The 19,408-nt window shown below is 40.2% G+C and overlaps 1 protein-coding gene across 1 annotated transcript in view; it reads left to right on the top strand.

The window, feature by feature from the left end:
* Positions 1 to 6,667: 6,667 nt before the first annotated feature.
* Positions 6,668 to 19,408, top strand: part of LOC121869171 (T-box transcription factor TBX22-like) — a 33,118-nt gene continuing 20,377 nt past the window's right edge. Inside the window, exons 1-6 of the mRNA XM_042370384.1 lie at positions 6,668 to 6,689; positions 11,322 to 11,976; positions 12,219 to 12,394; positions 14,389 to 14,543; positions 14,890 to 15,006; positions 16,892 to 17,054. Of these exons, the coding sequence (XP_042226318.1) occupies positions 11,328 to 11,976; positions 12,219 to 12,394; positions 14,389 to 14,543; positions 14,890 to 15,006; positions 16,892 to 17,054 (1,260 nt within the window). The 5' untranslated portion in view covers positions 6,668 to 6,689; positions 11,322 to 11,327. The remainder of the gene's footprint in view (positions 6,690 to 11,321; positions 11,977 to 12,218; positions 12,395 to 14,388; positions 14,544 to 14,889; positions 15,007 to 16,891; positions 17,055 to 19,408) is intronic.

Here is a 19,408-nt window from a genome sequence, read left to right as displayed (position 1 = left end):
ATATATATATATATATATATATATATATATATATATATATATATATATATATATATATATATATATATATATATATATATATATATATATATACTGTATATATATAATACATATACTGTACATATATACACACACACACACACGAATATATGTACTCCAATGTGCAGGAGTTACTGTCATAATTCTCAATTCATCATTCTATCACATTAGAGCAAAATTTGTTCTTTATTATCATAGAATCCTGCATCAAAAAACTCACTTCACCCCTCATACACCCCAGGCTATAATACTCACTCTGTCACCTCAACATCTGTGTGGTCCATTTTCTGGTTCAGGCTATGGCCGGTCGTTCCGTCACTAAACAACAACAATGATGTGAAATGTCACATTATGAATGCACCAAATATTTCTTGAAGTATTATCTCAGGTTATCATAATTATGTCCGTCCCTCCGCGTTATGTGAAGTATTACCGAACCCAAAGTGAAGCAGGATAGTGTGGTCTTCTCTGTGGGCGTTGTGAGAGCAAGGCATACGGTACTACACTGTATAAATTAGTTTTGTGTTTTCGTCTGTTATTTATTTTACCGTTTTAGTGGGTATTTGTGTCACCCCTTATAGGTATACACTTCAGGTGTCACCCCATATAGGTATACACTTCAGGTGTCACCCACTATAGGTATACACTTCAGGTGTGTCACCCACTATAGGTATACACTTCAGGTGTCACCCACTATAGGTATACACTTCAGGTGTGTCACCCACTATAGGTATACACTTCAGGTGTGTCACCCACTATAGGTATACACTTCAGGTGTCACCCACTATAGGTATACACTTCAGGTGTGTCACCCACTATAGGTATACACTTCACCCACTATAGGTATACAGTGTGTCACCACTATACAGGTGTGTCATCCACTATAGGTATACACTTCAGGTGTCACCCATTATAGGTATACACTTCAGGTGTCACCCACTATAGGTATACACTTCAGGTGTCACCCACTATAGGTATACACTTCAGGTGTGTCATCCATAGGTATACACTTCAGGTGTGTCACCCACTATAGGTATACACTTCAGGTGTGTGTCACCCACCACTCACACTTCAGGTGTCACCCACTATAGGTATACACTTCAGGTGTCCCTACTATAGGTATACACTTCAGGTGTCACACCACTATAGGTATACACAGGTGTCACCAGGTGTCACCCACTATAGGGTGTCACCCACTTCAGGTGTGTCACCCACTATAGGTATACACTTCAGGTGTCACCTACTATAGGTATACACTTCAGGTGTCACCTACTATAGGTATACACTTCTGGTGTCACCCACTATAGGTATACACTTCAGATGTCACCCACTATAGGTATACATTTCAGGTGTGTCACCCACTATAGGTATTGACTATATCTAAGAAAACTTCAGATCAAAATATTGTGTTTACTTGTTAATATAAAGTTATTTATAACTTAAGTGGTTTAGTAATATGATACACAGGTCCAAGTCTTCACAGGAGCACCACCATGACCCACGTAGTGCACCCTGAGGTCGTGGACCCCAGTGGTTGTAATTGTATCTCAAAATATACGCGTCAATGAAAACATTATTGTTATACAACAAAGGGACGTTGATCCTTCATGGCTATCACAATCTCCACAAGATATACTCTAATATTCACAATGACGCAAATACTGTATTGAATTTGCCCTGGGAGGGAGCGGCCAGCAGGGATCTAATATTCGCCGAGTCTAGACAGCCGAGTGCTGTTTCCTTTGTTTCAAATCATCCTGTTTGAAATATCTTCAGTCTTTGGCAAGGGGGACGACTCAGTGAGTAGATCTTACAATGACGCTTACCTGATCTCCCCTTTGCCATTTATTTGTTACAACAAAAGACACTCGGTAGACCACACAGTGCGAAAGAGGACTTAAACTCTCTTGTTATTAGCGGCAAATATATCTTCAAAGACGAACATCAGACTGGCTATATATTGCTTAATTCAGAATTTACTGCATTAACTATTATGTAATAGAGCAAATAAATAGCATGGAGGGAAGAGAGAGAGCCTGGTCAGGCAAATGTCGTAATCAAACACATTTACAAAGGCGTCACCTTAGCAAGGAAAATTGAACCAGGTAGGTTGGAATGGATGGAGGATATATGACAGGAAAAATATCCAGAGGAAAAGACTGTCAATGAGTGCGGCTGGTCCAAGGTGTAGATGAGTTGACGTTGACAAGGTGGAATTTAGAAAAAAAAGTCATGGTCTCTCCCAGATAATCTTGTGTCCTCATGAACCATTCCGACTGGTCGCTCTTCCTCGAAACATCTCTTTGAAGATGTACTGTACACCCTCACTAGACATCAAACAGGTTGAGTTATAATTTATATGTAACCTCTGGTCAGCACCTTACAGTGATGACATTTATATGCCTTTTATAAATTTAACAAAACTAAGAAAAAAAATGTGTGGTTACCTATTTTTTTTAAATTGTTTTCATCTCAATCTTCTTTAATCCTGTAAAGAAATGTTGTAGATGTATTGAGGATGACTCGTTTTGTTAATGTATTTCCTTAAATACAAATGTATTTATTGGTTATCGTATGTTTTTTTTTTTTACTTTCACATCTGGTGTTGCCGGATGTTTGTGTTAGTGTGATAATAGCCCGGCTGTCTCCAGGTTCCTCTCTCACTCACTTCTGGTCCAAAGTGTACTACTTTATATAACTATCTAGTTCACAACGGCAATAGTGAGCCCGTGAAATATATGGGTCTATGTGTGTGTTAGTCATGGTACCTACACGTATCTGAGATGTTCCTCTCCAGCAACTCTTGTATACACTACAGTATTAAGACTATGTGGCTATGTTTTTAGCCTTCTGTGATGTCAGTCTCCCTTCTATAGGAATTTTCACCGAGCAACAGTTGTCATGACTCCTGCGCCGAGTACCTCACACAACAACATTCCATAATAAGGTTATTGGTTTCTCCACATTCTGTACACCGTTTGATTTCATTTTCTTTATTATTTTTTTTGTACTCTATCGGATTATTTCATTTTCTAAAAGTCTTTATTATTTTTTTGCGTGTTTTTCTTCAGCGCCCTGTCCGACTGTTTATCATTGAAGCCTCAGTAGCTGAACCTTTCCCTGTTGTTCTCTCTCACTATTGACATCTCCGCCTTATGTAATGTGGGCATCAGCAAGGGTGAACTGATTCTTCCCTCATTCCATTACCCTGTTTCTCCACTTTTTCCACCATGTGTTTGTCTGTTTTTCGCTTAATTTTATATTTTAGTTCTCTATATTCTTCTATCCCTCGTCCTCTCAGTAGATCTCTTAACTTCTTTCTCTTCTCCCACTGTTATCAATAATTGTCTCCATTAATGTTATTTACTTTTCTCAATACTTTATTTTTATTTCAAGTTCATGTGTCATTCCACTTTTCTAGTGCATTTCTATAACTTATTATTCTTCAGCTCAGTTTTCCTTTTATTTTCTAATTATTGAAGTATCGTTTTCTACAATATTTACGTTTTTGGAAAATGCTCATCATTTTCATATTTCTCTTTAATTTTTCCTTTACGCAAGATCTTTTACCTTATTTTTTTCCTCACATGTAATTCCTTATTTACTTTTAACCCCTTGTGGTCGGCGTCGCCTCTGGCCTGAATTAATTCGTCTTGCGTTAGCCAAATTAAATATCAGAGCCTCAGGCAAGTAAGCTATCACAAGTGGCGTCCCCGTAGTGAAGGGGTTGATGGAGATAGTCTACTAATCGTTAACTGTCTCCACCACAAAATTTATTCTTGCTCTTCTAAACACCCTCTTACGCTATCTTTCACGATAAGAACATGTGCACCTTATCACCAGCTAAGTTCATCTTATCTGGTAGCGCCGTCTAGCGATCACACATCGTCAAAACTGTCTCGTATTCTAATATGTAACTGACAGGTTGTTTACCAGTCTGTCAATCTTCCAGTATAACTTAAGGCTTTTAAGGATCTTGTGTTTCTTTATCATTTTACACTATAGTCTTGGCCTTTTGGTCCAGCGTTTTGCAATTATTTATAAATTCCTGCTAAGTTGTATTTGTGTACGAAATTTCGGTGATTATTATGAGTGTAAATTTAAGGAGGTAGATGTAGGAAAGAGCCTTTAATCTCATCTACATCATCTTTCCTCACGTTCAGATGTAATGGTATATTGTTAAGACTAGTGTGAAGTTTCGCACCCAACTGATTCCGTAGACCTTACTGAAGCTGGTGTTTGATAAGCCTATCGTGAAGATAATGAGACAATATGTGGGAGGAGGAGGCTGTTCTCTGTGTCCACCTGATAACTGTGTACATAGCTTCACGCCAGTCCTCTCCCAATAAACACTTACAAATTATCTCTATGTAGTATTACTTTAGATCCTCCTTTTGTGATTAATAGTTAATAAAGAGTGAGCATCCATCGTGATAATGAAGCCGAGTTTTACTTTTAACATTTTGATACAACCTTCTTCAGAGGGGTTGTACTGAAACGTTAAAGAAATAAAACACGGCTCTGACTGTGTTTAATTTGTACAATAAGAAGTGGTGGAACTCTAGTGAGCCAGAGACAGATGCTGACCGAAATTTACTCATGTAACATAAAAATGCCGGAACGCCGTTCCGCAAAAATTAAGCACTGCTTTAACTTATTGCTCTGCAGCCACTGCTCCGGGTATTAGAGATTTCAACTAAACAATTATTGATTTAGATATTTTACTGTAATTAATGCTTGTATAATACTTATGGAAGACTTTGTTTAAACATATTATTTTGTTGCCTTTACTACGAAAATAAATAATAACGTTCGAGAAAAACTCTTCTTGGGTTGTCAATTCTTCTTCGTCTATAGTCAAGGTGTGTTACAAAGTTCATAAAGTCTTATATAATCACGTATCTTCTGGCTGTCTAAGAAAACAGTATTTGTTCGCTTGTCTAACACAGTTGTTTACACGGTGGAGCGTACTTAAGCCGGTAGACAACAACTCTCGTAACATACTGTAGTGTGTGCTGGAATCAGTCTCACGCAAATTTCTGTTTTATTCGGCCGAGCAACTCAAATCTTCCATTTGTGTTTTATAATTCCTTCACCAGCAACTACGGAGACTCCGCCTAAACTCTACCTAGATAAGAGAGACAATAATTGTTAAAAAAAAAACTTCCTCCGACGAATCTTTTGGAACCATTACTAATTTCCCTTTAGGATTACTCTGTGTGGGTAAACGTCCAGCTATGGCGATCCATGTTAGCCTTCACTATAGTAAATTACTGTTGATCTAATTCCAAAGATGACTGTCATACATAATAATTTCTGAACTAAAAAATTCTTTCATTCTTCGTTATAATGGTCTGGAGTATCAGCAACAGCAACACAGTAACTCAATTCCAAGACTCATGTCATATAATTATCTGATCACCGATCGGCTGAATGAATCCCAATCTTATTTGTGCACACTCCTAACAGACCTCACCCAAATTAGTCATTACAATTGGGTCTCGGTCCTAATGGAAAAAGAAGAGTGTATCCCATAGGCATGACATCCTTTAGGGACAGAGTGGATATAACATAATGTATACTAAGCCTTCGGTGCACAAGGAGGCAGCATGATCAGCACTGCACTGCACTTTCATTTCCCCAACTTGCATAGTTAGGCATTAATTTATGGCTGGTTGGACAGGAAACGAACCTAAGGACAGGAGGCGAGAGCTGTATCTACTCAGCTGACGCACTCCCTACCACCAAACACACCTGTGGTGCACCACAGTGCCACAAAAGTACAGCGATCAAGAAACGCGTCCTGGCCCCGTTGCCCAGTAGGTGGTGGAGGCCAAACCAGGAAAGATGCTCCTCCACCAACCGAAGCAGCTCCTGCCTCACCCTTTTTGGCCTCAAGCCGTACATACCACAGATACTCACCAGCCAGTGACCCCAATTGTCCCAGGGGTTGTCCGGCCCCACCCTTGCTCCCACATTAGGTGCACCCGTAAGTCAAGATCCCTCCACCTCACCCACCGACCCATCAAAAGGAAATTTGACAGTAGTATAACTTTTCATCAAGAATAAATATTAATGGACCCTAATCGTGATGATGCAAACAGATTAGGTTGGAGACTTATTAGTATTGGGGCCTAATAACTCGGAGGTTTGTTTGACCACCACCTTACCTGCCTTATCCGGCCGTGGGATGAGGTTGTCTAGAGCCCCGAAGAGTGGCAAGTGAGGCTGGAGAGCACCCTGGCAAGGCATCATCACGTGTTCCAACGTTAATGTTCCTACACCAGCAATAAAGATATAATTGCTGTTGCTGCTGCTACTTTTTAATTTTTTTTCCCCTCATTTTGGCGTGGCCTCCAGCCTCCCCCAATAGCCTCACCTTCGCTGCTGCTGCTGAGGATGATGGTAATAATAATATTGGAGTCTACTTGTGTCATCTCTAAAGGTAGTAACATAAGCATCTCTACTTTCTCATACCACTCACACACTCGATCACCTTATCAAGACCTCTAAAACAATAAACACCAATCCAGATGCTGACAGATAAGTAGCAGCAGCTGTCCACTAGAAGCGCTCCCATCACCAACCGGTGAAGAAGTCTGGCCAGATAAGACCATAAAGGGTTGGAGGGTGGTGACAAGCGTTATCAGGTGAGCTGCCTCCTGGGAGCCGTGAGGTGATTAGCAGACTTAGTGTTAAGCTTGCTAGCGCCTGGGGAGGACTTCCGACACCGCCGCATTTGTTTCCTCGTTCCTTCCTCATATATCACCACAGCAGCTGCACGACACTGCAGGTGAGCCCGGGGTCTCCTGGTGGCAAAGATCGGACAGTGAGCGAGATCTCGAGGCACACGTGATAGTATTAGGCGGGATGACCTTTTGAATAGATACGTGTGTATTTTGCGAAGCTTTACAACCTGTTGCTGCACATGAAGTTACGACATGGTAATGAATGATTTAAATTACTGGTACACGGTGATGGTCTTACGTCATCCCAGGTAAGGTGTGTGGATGATGAACATAATGTAATAAAACTTCAGTATTGTAAATCTTGACAAAACAGAGGCAACAACAATAACTCTCAAGAGGTGGGTGAGGAGGCAAGGAAATTGTATGTCTCATCCTCCCCCATTCTGGGCACTAAACGCCCACACCATATGGGTCATCCAGAGACAACCAAAACCTGGCCAACAGAGAATGGCCGCTGTGCTCTCTCACGCACACATACTCAATATTTCTGAAAAGTGTAACACTGAGCTCAAAAATACGTCACAAAGCATCAAAAGCCACTACGATACTGTACTGTGCCCTCTATTAGAGTGGTGGTACTTAAGTCTGGGTAGCAAGATCCCTAGACTTTATTAGGAGTTGCTAGCGTCACAAATGTGATGTGGTAGAGCTGTGTGGGCGCCAGGCTGCAGATTAAGGTCGCATATATTGTTTCTGGAATACCAGCTCAGACTCAGATGGTTACTGTTACTGTAGATGCCGAGAACCATCTACGATAATATCCTGGAAAATTTTATTCATAAAATTTTCACCACAAGTTGTCATCTAAAAAAGAATGATGCTTTATCCATATGAAAAGTTATAAGAGCGTATCAAGTGACTCAACAAGTGTCACCTGAGAGATGATAAACACAGCGATGAATATTTTATTAAATGAGCCGGATCTCCGTGGTAGTGTGAGCCAGAGAGTTAATGTTGGTTTAGCCGCGCGTAATATAGTATAAACACGGCCAGTAGCTCTGGCGGACGAGCTTCCATCCTGTACAATAAATCTCTCACTTGAGGTACAACTCCACAGTCTCTCGATTACCAAAATAATAAGTTGGAGAAGTTGATAATTTGAGTCAGGTGTCTTTCTGTTTGACAGTTTATGTAATTATTTATGATACATTGACACCATATCATCACATCAATAAAATATATTGTTGAAAAATGCAGTCAGAAGTTTTTCAAATGCCATTATGTAATATTATATTTACGATGAGTTTTTATTTTAATGTAGTTCAACATTATTGGAAAACTGTTTGACACAAATCATTTCTGTTTGATCTACCTTCTCGTTTACCATGAGCTATGATATATACAAGGAAGAATGTTATTGTATACGTCAAAAACAGTTTTCCTTCAAGCTCTCAGGCTATCCAGTAATAGGGATGTGCTGTATGTGTCATACTCGCATGTGTTGTCTGGTTCTGCTACTCTGATAAAATATCACAAATAAAAGTACACAGTATAATTATGTTAAGGGCTGTTAGGATTATCATATTAAGCCTTGAAACATGAATTAAGTCTACAAGTTACGGGAAGTTTTTCTTTATATTATTACAATGACACGGAAATAATGTTCAGGTGATAAAATTTAGTATTTCAATTTAAGACATCCTTCATTATCTTAGAGAAATTCAGTTTTATGTATGTATGTATGTATGTATGTATGTATGTATGTATGTATGTATGTATGTGATTTTTTGTTTTGTACTGGGATTAGCCCAACCGGGCACGGGTCACTGACCCACATCGGGGCCTGGGGGGCGAAAATGTAATAATAATAATAATAATAATAATAATAATAATAATAATAATAATAATAATAATAATAATAATAATAATAATAATAATAATAATAATAATAATAATAATAATAATAATAATAATAATAATAATAATAATAATAATAATAATAATAATAATAATAATAATAATAATAATAATAATAATAATAATAATAATAATAATAATAATAATAATAATAATAATAATAATAATAATAATAATAATAATAATAATAATAAAAATAAATAAATAAATAAATAAATAAAAGTAATGAAATAATGATGATAATAGTATTAATAATAATAATAATGATAATAATATTATTAATAATAATAATAAAGAAATCAATAGTGTGAAACAATATTTGTATGTTGTGTTGTCAAAGTAAGAGAAACAATTGAGACCCTGTAATCGTGTGTAGCTGAGGCAGAAAGTCAGATCAGCAACATGGGACTTGGTCACAATTTTTGTGATGCCATATGGCAGCAGGGTCTACCATTAGACAACACATTATGCTGCCAATATCTTCCCATGCGGTAATACTTCCCTGTTTGGTAGCTGCCTACTACCTACTACCTGTTAACACCAATAGTCTAACTAGTTATAATACAAACCCCCAAAAAATAGCAAAATTAAATAAAATGTACAACAGCTTCTTTCACCAGTTTGTTTACCACCTCCTCTGTGCAGACGACACTGAGAACAAAAGAACATAAGAAAACAAACACCCACGCACCACACTACAGTACATATCAGGGACAATAAACGTGACTCCTAATAGTTTGATAAAGGTAAAAAAAAAAGTCTCATCTTAATACTACTCCTTTGAACCTTTAGTGGCCACTACTGCCTCTCAACACTGCCAAGAGGAACCAGAAACACTCTCCACGTAATTTAACCTTCCCAAATATAGTCACCAGAACACCACCTGGTCTGGTCCAAAACACCATCTGGTCTGGTTCAAAACACCACCTGATCTGGTCCAAAACACCATCTGGTCTGGTTCAAAACACCATCTGGTCTGGTCCAAAACACCACCTGATCTGGTCCAAAACACCATCTGGTCTGGTTCAAAACACCATCTGGTCTGGTCCAAAACACCATCTGGTCTGGTTCAAAACACCATCTGGTCTGGTTCAAGCTGTCCAATAAATAAATGTCGACTCAATTTTTTGTATTTTCGATCCTCTTGTTTGGCTCTCCTAAAGTTATTGTCTTTCCCTCCAGGTAATTGTAACACTTTCCTCCAACACTGATCGTAGACACATTATGATTGGTGACAGGTCCTTCATGGGCTATCTGATACAACTCACACACCTTCCCCTGTGAACTTGACCCAACCCTGACCGTTCTGGGAATGAAGAGGTGATATAAACACTCGTAGGATCTTTTCCAGGCCTTAACTGCTCTCTAAATCAGTAAGCGGCCCTCATTCATATCAGTGGGCCACCAGATTGAAATTGGGTATGTGCACTTACCATGACCCCACGAATAACCTAAAGTATATTTAATACTGAAGCCGAAAATTTCATAACGAGTTATAGAAGATGTTTAATCATTCATATGTTAATAGACTTGTTATCAACTTCAGATAAAAAAAAAAATTGAGGACTGTATACGTCAGGTGCGTTCAACGTACACCGTCCATCACCTAACAAGACACCTGGAGACCGAATAGGGAAAGGAGGAGAGCGGTGTACTGTACAAGTTGGATAAAAAAAAACACTTGTTCATTGTTATATGCAAATTTGAGCTTCCTCGCCAAAAAGCTCCCGAGTTACTGCCTGGACAAGTAAAACACAAAGGAGATTAACCCCCTCCCCCTTCACGCTCCTCGCTTCGCTCGGCACCTGGAGATGAAATGGTGGGGGTGAGGGCGGTGTACTTTTTAACACTTACCTTACAGTACATCATAGGTAAGCAAGATCCCCACGACCGTCGGCAGTACCACACTGCATGATTCTTAAGGCTCAAATTGGAAGCGTGGTAATGCACGTTGCCGCATTTAAAAATTAGATATTCAATTATATTAAAGAGTTTAATTATATTAACTAATATTGTCAGTGAATCATTAATATAAGTCAATACAGCGGACCCCACACGCGGTGTGGTTCACCAGGCTTCCTACACGAAGAACTTTGATACGACCATTTGTGTATTTTTTTTTTGTAATTTGCGGGTTTTACTTTAATATTGACTTATATTAATGATTCACTGACAATATTAGTTAATATAATTAAACTTGTCCTCTACTGTGTTTTCTCACGCGCCTCCCACCCAGTCCCCGCAACATATGGCTATCAAGAAGGTCATCTAGACGCACGCGAAATAGGCATCACCCACAAGGCTCTGCATGCTGCATCATTTCTGCTCAGAAAGTGAAGACACGAAGATCCAGATGTGGTTCTTGAATCGCCAGATATTTTAAATATAAAGTGACATGTAGTGGAAAGGAAGTTGGTCGTATTGATTTATTTATTGAATGACATTAATATTTAGTACCAATTATATATCAGTGCTAGGGGGGTGGGTACCTCCCAGAGCGAGAATTCCTCCTGTTGCTCAACACCTTAAACCCAGGTAATGGCGAGCTAGCAACCTGGATGCCGCAGTCCAGAGGCTTCAGGGTGACCCATGACGACCAGCTCCAGGAACACCCTTACATGCACAATAATGTTTACTTCAGTACAATGTACTAAGTAATGGCTCTTCACCCCACAGAGTCGGATGTTAAGTTCCCGAGCTGCCGCCTTCAGCGTGGAGGCGCTGCTCATCGGGGGCCAGGAACACAATGAGGAGGGCCCACACCACCCACTCACCGTAGAGGAGAATTCTATCCACGACCCCGCTGACAACGACCCCACCACCCACGAGCCTGCCACCAACGAACCCATCACCCTTGACCCTGCTACTCACAAACCCACCGACCACGACCCTGATACACACAAACCCACCGCCCACGAACCTGACACTCACAAACCCACCGCCCACGACCCTGAGACTCACAAACCCACCGCCCACGACCCTGACACTCACAAACCCACCGCCCACGACCCTGACACTCACAAACAAGCCACGCATGACCTCGTCACCCTCGACTCCAGCGCTATGGTTCAGTCAAACGACACTCGTGGAGAGATGTCATTAGAGGAGAGCGAGCAGTCGGTTAAGGGAGACAGCCAGTGTGGGTCGACACCACCACCACAACACACCACGCTGGACACACACACAACACAGGATGATAATCTCACTCATCAGGAAGCGGTGGTACAGAGCACACAAGGCAATACAGAGAGAAGAGCTTCGGAACTGTCGACTGACGATGACAGAGACACAGACGACGAGGAGTTGGTGGTAGACGTGGAGAGCTGCACCAGTACGTCATCTCTTGCATCTTGTTGTCTGTGGTCTGGGTTAATCAATGACTCATCAAAACAACAGATTTAATGATCTCTTGTATTCTGAATATTCAAATATTTTTATAATCTTTACACAAATAATAGCAGGTATATTACCCGGGTGCTTTACCCATTAATATCTTAATAAAATATTGATTCATAATAAAATGTTCGGTAAATCACACCCACTGATAATATTGAATGTGGTCCTGCTCCCCAGCGCCTCCACCACACAGCCCTGATGAAAGCTCTACGGGTGTCGCCTTGTCCTCTGACACGCCTGTCACCCCTATGTGTCACAGCAGGTGTCGATCTCCAATAGGGCTGTCAACTCAACATCAGTTCAGGGAGGAAACTTTCCCTTCAGCTTCGCCTACAGGAGCTGCGGAGTGGCAGGTTAGTAAGGATGACAGATTCATAAGTTTAATTACTGCTTTATACAGAACAGGGGCCAGTAACACCTACTCCGCCACAAGTGGTCGACCTGGTGCCTGAGCTTTTGTTATTTCCTAAACGCTTACCCTCTCCATCCCTCGTCAGCTTACTGGCTGAATATACTGTATAGTAGAGTCACTCACTTCTTGAGTTTCACTTTTGGCACGTTGTGGACATAAAAGGATCATCCATGTACACTCGGAAACCATATTCTCTAGCCCACCTGGGTGGGTGCTGGAGGTTAGTACAGTGTCCTTTCTGGACGGGGGCCCACTCTAACGATCACGAGGCAACACACGCACGAACACACACAGTGATAGTACTGCTGTAGAGATGACATTATGTATAAATATTGTATATGGCATTTTATACTCTGCATTATCTTCATTATATATGAACACGAAGAAAAATTACCATAGGTTGTAGTTACGAAAGTATGAATGGAAATAAACACTTCCAAACCACCCAGTGACTCCACATGTCGTTTACAGCGCTTGTGGCCAGACCACGATGACTCCACCACACCCCATCTATATCTTTTATTTCCCATCATTCGCGTAACTATATGAAAAATCGTGTTTAATTTAACTACATATTTCAAAAACCTTAAATTACATGTTTCCGACTGTACCTATTTATTTGCCTATATGGTCCAGCCTTGATTTAAGGGTTCTTGTTTGGTAGTATGACAGCATTACCTGGTTTATCATAGTGTGAGCTCTTAATACTTACTCTCACGCAACACAAGTTATTATTAAGGCGGCGTCACATTAGCATTTCTACTGTCAACTTTTTAATTATTATCAACTGTTTCCACGAATCGTTGGCATTGGCTGTTTGTCAAACTGTACAGACCGTCTGCACTGACAACTCAGTCAACTTCAACAACTTACCGGAGTCAAATCAAGATCTATAATTGATACTAGAAATAGTTAAAAAAGAAAAAAATTCTAATTAAATATAAAGCTAAAATTATTATGACGTAATTATTACTCTTCTTCCCAAGATTACTTATTATTGTGTTTAAATTTGTGGTTTTAGAAAGGCAAGACAATGTCATTTGTTGTTTACATTTTGACCACGCGGGAATAACAACATGAATGAGCCAACAGGTAAAATAATTTCCCAAGCATGGACAGTTGGACACGCTTCTTCGAGGAGTTCTTGGTGGACCAGATAACGCAGCGCCGCTGTCTCTGGGATCACCAGGACTCTTTATACACCAAACAAGGTGTAGAATTGCTGCGCTTTCTTCGTCAGTTGGATACTGGCGAGTTGGTTCTGAACGCATGTGTGATGGTGCACAACAAAACATTTGATGATTATCTGAAATTTGAAGAAAAAACAAAATTGACGATAGAATGCCAGTGTGACGCCGTCTTTAACAGTGTTCTGTAGTGGCAGCGTCATTACTTACAGTCTGTGACCTCTACCGGAGCGACCATCAGTTAATTACAGACATGTATATAAGTGAAGTAGTCGAGACCACTAAAAGTCCAAGACTGTTATCGAGACCAACACCGAGACAATTCCCAATTTTAATAATTATAAATTACTTGAAGATTATCTCACAAGTAGTGTAGGGCCCGTTAACCTGTAGGTGGGATACGCTGAGGGGGACAACATTACTAAAGTAGTTTAAAATTTTCTATATTACCAGGATGAACAATTGCTTATATATCAACCAATGAGACTGGTGGGCGCAACAAGACGCTACTAAAATATGTTTTGTTTCTATCACAAGATCTAATACACCCAACCAATCAGATCATTCTTTTGTTCATCAATATCTGTCGTTAATGAAGACAGGGCCCTACCAGTTTACACCCTGGGAGGTCAAAATAATTAAACCATTATTCTAAAAACACAAATAAATAAGCAAATATTCTTAATCAAGTTTGAGTGTTCATATTTTATACCAGGAGATAAATATTCCCCGCTATTGATGCCTACAGGTGTTTTCCCCGACGTGTGGGGTGAGCGTGGGATGGGGAGGCCAAGAGGGGGTGGAGGAGGGGAGGGGAGGCGTCACCATACAGCTGTTACAACATGATCTGTGGGCCAAGTTCCACAGCCTCTCCACAGAGATGATCATCACCAAGAACGGCAGGTAAGACTGATGGATTCATTTGAAGCCTCAACCAATTATCACAAGTCTTCTCTGTGTACGAAAAAGTGACAAACATCAATATTAGAGAAAACTGATTAAAGGGGATAGAGTTTTGAAGCGCGTGTGATGTTATTGGTGTTGTGTGTATGTCTGTGTGTGTGTGTGTACTACGGTACTTACCATCACCACTAATTTCATCACCCCCATCATTATCACCATCACCACCGCCATCATCATCAGCATCACCATGATCACCACCATCACCACCAACTTCATCATCGCCATCACCACCATCATCACCACCACCGCAATAACCACTATATAGTCTGAGTGTCGTCTTTCCCAGACGGATGTTCCCGGTGGTGAAGATGAAGCTTCGAGGCCTCGACCCGGAGAAGACCTACATGGTGTACCTGGACATGGTGGCCGTCGACACCCGCCGCTACAGATACGTCTATCCCAGGTAAGCTTAAAACTATCCCAGCTTAGCCACAGCTTAGCTCATACCTATAAGGAAAAAATACAAATCCAACATTTATTTTATCAGTTTGTTACTTTAGATGCTGGGTGTAAAGTCGTACAGGACACTCTTGACCCAGTGGTCCTCCCGAAATACAAAAACGAACATTTCTTACGTGTACAATTGCCTCAAAGAGTTCCTTTGCCCACTATGGTGACGTTTGCGTCCATGTGACAGGTCGCAATACTAGAGTAAACTTATGAATGACTCTGCAGTAGTTTTGTAACGACGGAGCTGAGTGGCGGAAAAGATTCCTAGCCGTTATTTCCCTTGGTAATAAATAAACGAAGAAATAAAAATAAATAATATATACATAGATGCTTCTTATTAGGAAGAATACCAATGAGTGATAAAGTTAAAAAAAATAAAACGTATTTGAGTAATTCATGATTATCATACTACACCAAGAAGTTCAGCTTCTTCACACTAGGACACTGGCGCCGCTACACATGTCCTTGGTAAATCACACAATGGTTCATAGTGTTGAAACAAACCCTCCGGAATCGTAATAAGTGGAGGTTGATTCACTTTTATGTTAGTCTTTCCATTCCTACTTTATCTTCGAGAAATGTCATTATCCTCGTGGGGGACCTGTGGTGGTTGTGGTTACCGGCCGCCTCAACCACCAGACAACACCACCATCAGACGTCTTGGCTCACTAGTCCGTGGTGGTGTGCGAACCTGCCTACCTGCACAATGGAAACAATAAGTCCCCATCTAGCCCCTCACGATCTAACTGGAATTAAATATTGCTGTTGTCATTTGTAGTGAAGCTGAGCTGCAGTGGAAAGTCACGAGCCTTGTTTACGTGTGTCGTGCTTTTACCTTTTATAATCTGTCATTTTATCGTTATTTTAAATTAATTAAGTGCATTGTGCAAGAAAACCAAGTACCTGCTTTGTCATTTACATGAGTAGTAGAACCCACATATCACCTCAGCTACACTGTCAGTTGTAGTGACCAGGACGGCCATATTCCACCCTCGCTCACCTCAGTCTTCTACTGTTCTGTTTCCTTCGTTTGTTTCCCTATTACGCCTTCTATGCCCCCAAAAGGCCTCGAAAAATAGGTAACAAATAAACTTAAACGCCTGAAATCATCACCATTGGACATGATATAAAATATGAGATAAAAAATAAATAAATATTGGTATTTTAGTCAACAACGTCTGGTAAAGTGGTGGCCATCGGTGACAACCCCAAGTTGGATGTTACAACCCAACCCAACCCAACTCAACCTAGCTTAATGCAATAGCCCCCGGGTTCAGTAGTCGGTGCCTGTTAGTACAGCTATGTTGAATATTTTTTATTGAAAGCATAAAATAATTATTATTACCGTATTATCATAATTGTATGATTTTATTATTAATTCCACTAACTACACTAAACCAGGATATAACTCAACAATGGCGGCGGTTACGTCACAGTTGGTGAACATAGGACTGTGCAGTATGTTGTGGTCATCAGCTACTAAGGGCGGATTTATATAGGCTCAGATATGACGGAAATCCAGGTTAATAATGAGGTCTGCTTGAGTTAGTCCGTTGAAGTAAAGCCTCGCCTTACCTGCTCGGCCACGACTCATTATTATTGTTAACCCAACTTGTCGTGCGTCTGTTACAGTCTGTTATACTTAGGATAAATAATATATTTACTTTACTTATATTTATCGCTTCTGATTTTGTTATCTTCTAAAGTAATTATCGTTTATTTTATGTCACTTGACTTCTTTCCAGCACAGTTACTAAATATTGTATCTAATATATTATTAACAATGTTCATAATGAACCACTGCCTTCACTTACATGTTGTCTCTTGGCTCCCCACAGCTCACGCTGGATGGTGGCTGGGACGGGTGAGCCGCTGAGTGATCAGCCCCCTTACATTCACCCAGACTCACCATCCTCCGGGGTACAGTGGATGGCTGCCCCCGCCGTAGCCTTTGATAGACTCAAACTCACCAACAATAAGACGCGAGATGCTAAGGGCCAGGTAAGAGCATTACAGTACCTCAAGTTCACAGTTTATTAAACTTTGGTGGCAACTGATGAGTCATATGTGTCCATCGTGAGCGAACAACCACGGGAGTGTTATCAAGGCAGAGTGTTTTTTGTCAATAAGTTTAGGTATGTTGAAGTTAAAAGCGTAAACTAAGGTTTGGTTAAGCTAGCAGGCCAAACTGACGAGCATATAACACATTATATAAGCCTTTACCCAATAACCATAAAGTAAAAGTCCTAAACAGTGTCAAGTTTTATTTTTTGTTTTCATATTATTATTATTATTATTATTATTATTATTATTATTATTATTATTATTATTATTATTATTATTATTATTATTATTATTCATTGCTTTATCATTATTGTTATCTTAGTTTTTATTGCTAACACCATTGTCAGATAGAATTGGATAATGTTTATACAGTTTGGATCTGTCCTCCACCTGTCCCGTTGTTTGTTGTGTTATTTGGGTATCTATTGGTCACCGGGGCTCCCCATTCCCTCCCGAGGTGCCGTGTGATGTTTGGGTCCCGAGAAGAGGGAGTAGGGACTGTTGGGGTACTCAGTGGTCCCTCCGTTTGCTTTCTTCCTCTTTTCTTTGTCTTATATCTTGTACAACATACACATGAAATGGCTTGAGGAGCTGTATACACACAATCAAAAGTGTATTTATACAGTTTTGTGTGAGAGATAATATGAAACAACGAACGAAGGATTTTGACAAACCCTACCAAGACAACAGGAGTCGCGGTGTTCATTTTGAAATTCATCTGACCTCACCGTAAAGATACTTTTTGATTGTGTGTACATTGATCGTTACACTGGTTGTTGAATATAATTTTGCGTTATAAATCATTCATATACAAGATATTTGAATACTTGTTGTGTTGACGGTAGGCTTTGGTCACAAGCCTCCTGCCAAAACACATGTAATTATTTTGCATTTTAAGAATGATACGAGTGATGAAATTGTTCAGTTCACGCATAGATTATTTATATGTAAAATTTACTTGTAATACCTTTAGTTTGAGGGAGAGATCTACAGTGTTTTGTGTTGACTTTATACAGGACACACACACTGTCCCCACCTCTTCTGTGTTGGAGTGTTTGAACGTATGGCGCTGGGAAATGTCTTAACATTGCTATTATATTTTCAATTTCGCGGTAGTAATTTCTTGTATGTTTCTCCAACGATCAAGTCTGGTGGACAGGAAGAAATAGATTTGGCTTAGTTTTTCATAGAACTACTTGGGGTAGTTTTACAAGAACCGGTTCGGCTTCCAAATACACGAGACTTGCGTGGTGAAGGACATACCTCCCATGTTGTAACCACAACCATCATGATTTCCTATAAGCCAGTCTGAATTTCTACCTCCTGTGACACCAACACGGCTCAAGTCCAGAAGACATTGATGACACCTTGCCACACGTGGGTGGTACATGAACGGGTGTTTGACTTAGTTTTTGGACTAGATCTTTTGTGATGATCTAATATCAAGTTCATCGATTTTCTCGCTCTGTCTGTCTCCCTTATAGCCAGCACAGGTGCCCCTCACGCTGCACCTGTCCACTCACACGGAAACCTCGTCCTGCTCTTCTCTTTCCACATTCTTTTATACTCAGATGAGCTACAGACAGAGAGACTTACTTATGTGTGTCCTTAACCTACTGAACACGTTGTGGGGTGACCGGGAACCATTTTGAAAAAGCTCCTGGAGGAGTCAATGGACCATGATTTATGTTTGTTGATGGTAACGGCCAGTGACGGCCGTAGTCTCTTTTCGTGACGAAACGTGCGTGTAACTTGTTCACTTGCCCTCTTGGGAAACGTATTGACACATATATTATTTCATTTCAAACTTTAGCCAACATTAGACGACAAAGGTAAGTAAAACCGAAAGACATCAATTTGACTTTGTCAATAACCGTTTCTTTACAAATCAAAACAAACAGCGTTGCCTCTCACAGTTTTAGTACTTTTGATTACTATTCCATCACCTTTAATATCTTAACTGTCTTTCTACGTTTCACAAGAGAGCCGTCAGTACTGGGGATAATACAAGGTGAAGTACTTCACTTATCAATATATCTCTAGACAGGTGAGTACCTGTCACAAGAGGCAAGGTGAATAGAATGTCAGTCATGCGTGTTTAGGCTCCCTTACACATAGCTGTGTGACAACTAAGTGCATTCCATCAGATAATCTCCCCTGAAGTTAAGCTACACCGACAGTCGCTGGCACTCCAACAGTGCCAAGGACTCTCCTGTTACCTGTATTTTATAATGAGTTTGACGCCACATACTTGGCGGAAAGTTAAATGTTCCTTTTCCATAGTACGACAT

This window comes from Homarus americanus, unplaced genomic scaffold (genome assembly GCF_018991925.1).
Source record: "Homarus americanus isolate GMGI-L3 unplaced genomic scaffold, GMGI_Hamer_2.0 scaffold32583, whole genome shotgun sequence".
Classification (NCBI taxonomy): Eukaryota; Metazoa; Arthropoda; class Malacostraca; order Decapoda; family Nephropidae; genus Homarus; species Homarus americanus.
Note: the sequence above shows the minus strand (reverse complement) of the source record. Positions and strands in the feature narration are given on the sequence as shown.